Source organism: Doryrhamphus excisus, chromosome 20, assembly GCF_030265055.1.
Source record: "Doryrhamphus excisus isolate RoL2022-K1 chromosome 20, RoL_Dexc_1.0, whole genome shotgun sequence".
NCBI lineage: Eukaryota > Metazoa > Chordata > Actinopteri > Syngnathiformes > Syngnathidae > Doryrhamphus > Doryrhamphus excisus.
Genome location: NC_080485.1, coordinates 526,417 through 531,116, shown reverse-complemented (window position 1 = coordinate 531,116; position 4,700 = coordinate 526,417). Strand labels below are relative to the sequence as shown.

Here is a 4,700-nt window from a genome sequence, read left to right as displayed (position 1 = left end):
AATAGAAAGGCCCTTGTATATCATATGAAAACATGTGACATTCACATCCCCTCCATCAACACGTTTTGCTCTATTCCTGTCAATGCTTGTCTGTTTGGGGGGGGGGGGGGGGGGCAGAGAGAGGGGAGGGAGGGGGCTGTTGGTTTTATGGTTGCCGGGTGAGAAAGGATGACACAAACTAACGTGGTTGTGCTGCTGCTTGAGCCTGAAAGAAAATACTACAGATACACCATACCTTCTTTTCAACCCCAACTTTCTACCTTTCAATACTCACATGACACCCAAAACTTCATATTTACTTCCTGAATGGACATGGATGTCTACTTATGTAGCGCTGGAGCTACAAAGGCCTGCAAGGGACCACAATTTATAGGTTAGTCCTCATCCAATACTATAACATTACTACTAGTACATGTGTACTATCAGGAATACCATGACATTACTACTAGTACATGAGTACTATCAGGAATATCATGACATTACTACCAGTACATGAGTACTACCAGGAGAACCAGAGTATAGAGGGGGAGTGGCTACCTGCTGTGGCCCAGCAAGGTGCACTGTATTCGGGCACACGCTCCGAGCAGCTGGTGTGGCAGTATGGAGGTTCTGGCCAATCTTTCGGGCATTTCAGGTGGCTGATCAGCCTTTTTGTGTGCTAGACGGGTTTTCCCTTTTCAGGGGAAGTTAAAGGGAAAAAAGAAGGGATGAAGTGTGCTCACCTGCACACTATAAGTAATCTCGATATCGGTCTGATAATGAACATGCACCCAAAAAAATACCAGTCAGTTGAGTTCCACACTTGCAGTACTTGACAGTACTTGACATTGGTAATATCATATGGAGCACTGGTGTGGAGCAGACTGGTTCTGTCATATAAAGGATCTTTGACTAGGTTTTTGTCAGTCCTTCAAAACAGCAGTGTTCGTGTCGTAGATGATCTTTGACTGGTCGTCTGTGCCGTAGGTTGTCATAAACAGAAGAGCGCTCCTGTCACATGAATGATCTTGGAATATTCTAATATTGGTACAGTCCAGGGGTGGGCAAATGTTTTGACTCGCGGTTTTGACTCAAAGTTTATTATCACTTCATTCTGATGTGTTGATGTGTTTTGGAGGCTGTGGCTTCAGTAGGTTTTTGGTTTATAATCTATTTTATTTCAGGTTCAATCAAAGCGGCTGAGCGTAAACAAAGTCATCATGCAGTGTGCTGCCCTGAGACCTGGCAAACACCGACCAGGTTTACAAACAATAAGGGCAATTGTCTCTGATCTTCTTTTCTTCAGCAGTTGTTTACATGTCACACACCGAGGGGCGGGGCTCCAGCAGGAAATCAAAGAATCCACATACAAACATCTGAATTGTGTTATTTTTCTCACTGGCGGGCTCCTGGAAAAAGATGTAAGCAGCCCGGATGTCTTAGTTTAGCGCCAACAGCAAAGCACCCGCATAGGAGCGCTTTGAAAAAAAGGAGTCAGCGTTCCCGGCAAGCAAAGATTCACACGGAAGCTCCGCCCCCTGCCGGTTGCTGTCAAAGCAAGAGGCTTCCAGGCTTCCAAGGAGGATGACGTCACATCCCCTTGACCCTCCAATCACCTCGGGGTCCCATTTGATTGGAAGGCGGCAAAGGCTTTAATCTCGGGACTAATTCAGCTCTTTTTTTCCCTCCGCAAGTGAAAACGTCTCCCAGTCGCTGGTGCGGGACTACAAGCGGGGAGGACGCGGACCGGGACGCACACGGCAGGCAGGCAGGCAGGCAGGCAGCGGCGGCACGGACCTGCGAGAACCAGCACCTCCTCCTTCCTTTTCTTTTTCCTCCGACCATCGGGATTATTATCGCCGTTGTTTTTCTCTGCGTCGTACCGCTTTTGTCCTTCCTTGATGAATGCGACCGAAGCCTCGCCGTCCACTTGGCTGAGCATTGGGACATGAGCACATCGCCCTCGGCGTCTGTCCTGACAAATCTCGCCGAAATCCGAGCCAGTGTTCGGGGAAGCAGCCAGCCAGCGTCTCTCCTTCCCCAGCAGCAGCAGCCGGCACCGCCGTCAGACCCGCTACGGCAAGCCAACAGACTCCCGGTGAAGGTTTTGAAAATGCTGACGGCACGTTCCGGACACATTTTGCACCCGGAGTACCTGCAGCCTTTACCCTCCACCCCCGTCAGCCCCATCGAGGTAAGCAGGGGGGGAAAAAACACACATTTATCATGTTTGATGCGACAAATTGGCGTGAATTAATGATTTTTTCCCCTTATTTTGTCGGCCGCTCGCAGCTCGATGCCAAGAAAAGTCCGCTGGCCCTCCTGGCGCAGACCTGCTCCCAGATCGGCAAGCCGGACCCGCCGCCCTCCTCCAAGCTGTCCTCCGTCGCCTCCAACGGATCTAGCGACAAGGATTCTAAATCCGGCCCTTTGAAACTGAGCGACATCGGCGTGGACGACAAATCCAGCTTCAAGCCCTACTCCAAGCCGTCGGACAAGAAGGACTCCTCGGGCGTCTCCGGCGGAGCGGACAAGTCCGGTTTCCGAGTGCCGAGCGCCACCTGCCAGCCGTTCACGCCGCGTACAGGCAGCCCCAACTCCAGCACGTCGGCCTCTCCCATGCCGGCGGAGGGCAAATGCGGGGAGAGAGACGACGGCAAGAAGGACTCGGACTGCGGGAAAAGCGGCCCCGCGGACGGCTCGGCCACGTCCAGCCACAGCCGGATAAGCGTGAGCTGCGGTGGGATTAACGTGGAGGTGAACCAGCACCAGGAGACCACGCACGGCGCTAAGACCTCCGCGTCTTCCTCCTCGTCGGAGTCCCCCACGGTGACGTCCGTGTCGTCGGCCTCGGTGCTGGGCTCCGGGCTCGTGGCGCCGGTGTCCCCGTACAAACCGGGCCAGACCGTCTTCCCTCTGCCCCCGGCGGGCATGACGTACCCGGGCGGCCTCGCCGGGGCCTACGCGGGCTACCCGCAGCACTTCATGCCGCACGGAGGCAGCCTGGTGAACGCGCAGCTGGCCGGCTCGCTCGGCTGCAGCAAGGCCGGCTCCAGCCCGCTGGCCGGGGCGTCGCCGCCCTCCATCATGTCGGCCAGCCTGTGCAGAGACCCTTACTGCCTCAGCTACCACTGTGCCAGCCACTTGGCGGGCGCGGCCGGGGCGTCTTGCACGCACGACTCGGCCGCCGCGGCGGCGGCCAGCGCGCTCAAGTCCAGCTACCCCCTCATGTACCCGACGCACCCCATCCACGGAGTCCACACCTCGGCCCCCTCGTTCAGCGGACACCCCCTTTACCCGTACGGCTTTATGCTCCCCAACGACCCCCTGCCCCACGTTTGCAACTGGGTCTCCGCGAACGGACCGTGCGACAAGCGTTTCTCCTCCTCGGAGGAGCTCCTGAACCACCTGAGGACACACACCGCTTTCACCGGGGCGGAGAAGCTCATTTCCGGCTACCCGGGCTCCTCCTCGCTGGCCAGCGCGGCCGCTGCGGCCATGGCCTGCCACATGCACATGCCCCCGTCCGGGGCCCCCGGCAGCCCCGGGACTCTGGCTCTGCGGAGCCCGCACCACGCGCTGGGACTCGGGAGCCGCTACCACCCGTACTCCAAAAGCCCCCTGCCGACCCCCGGGGCCCCCGTCCCGGTCCCGGCAGCCACCGGGCCGTACTACTCCCCGTATGCGCTGTACGGCCAGAGACTCACCACAGCGTCGGCGCTGGGGTACCAGTGAGGGACGCAGACGGGACTTTGCAAAGTTTATAAGAATAGAAAGAATGCAAATAGAAAGACTTTTATATGAGCGTGGGGGGGAAGGGGGGGGGGGGGGTCCGTGGACTTCAGACTGTATTTATTTATGCGTCTGCTGCAACGGCAGGCGGCCATGGAAGGAACCTACTCCAGCCAGTCATAAAGTGCATTACGTCCAAACGGAACTCGATGGCTTCAAGTGGATGACGAGGCTTTTTGTTTTTATTCAAGAGGAGAGCCCACGCACACACACACGCACACACACACACACACGCTAGAGTACTAATTGAAACTAGGGTTCCTGATTTGATGTTCATTTGAAATTGCTATGATTGTATTTGTTCTTTATTTAAGAAAAAAATGTCTCACTGAGAAGAAAATAATTTACATGCATGTTATTTTGTTGTTTCCTTTCAAAAATCAGAAATTGTCCACATTAGAATTATTTTTCAGGTGTATACCATGGGGGGAGAATTGGTATTTTTTTGTATGTATCCTGGAAAAAATAAGAAATACTTGTGTTCCATATCTCCGTGTGCCTCATTGACTTGATTGACGGCTCTAAAGTGTTCACCCGTTGGTGTCTCCTTCCACGCTTGGAAGATACCAGGAGTGTTTGATTTCCAGGAGAAAGAAATCATTTTCAATCCTTTGCTCTTTTAAAAATACAGCAGCTCCGATGGAAGGAGGACATATTAGTCCAGTATTTCACTGCAGTTATGGTGCCATATTTAGGGGAAATCATATTTACATTGGGCGTGTACTATTTCATATTCATGTTGAACGCTGGGAAAAAATACGGCTTGCAGTTTTTTATTTTGAAATTAGGTAAAAAAAAATGTGGACGATATTTGATAACTGCAGAGATTTTTTATTCAAAATCAAAAGTGGTCTGCACGGAATATTACCGCGTTATCTCAAATCTAAAATCTTTTCATTTTTAAAATGTGTTTTTTTAAATGCAATGGT

At 53.0% G+C, this 4,700-nt stretch overlaps 1 protein-coding gene across 1 annotated transcript; it reads left to right on the top strand.

Moving 5' to 3' along the window:
• Window positions 1-227: 227 nt before the first annotated feature.
• On the top strand, window positions 228-4,478 carry LOC131108072 (zinc finger protein 503-like). Its single transcript, XM_058058825.1, has 3 exons — window positions 228-373; window positions 1,674-2,173; window positions 2,272-4,478. Exons 1-3 carry the CDS (start codon window positions 307-309, stop codon window positions 3,712-3,714), a joined length of 2,010 nt encoding a protein of 669 aa, XP_057914808.1. The 5' UTR covers window positions 228-306; the 3' UTR covers window positions 3,715-4,478.
• Window positions 4,479-4,700: the final 222 nt, after the last annotated feature.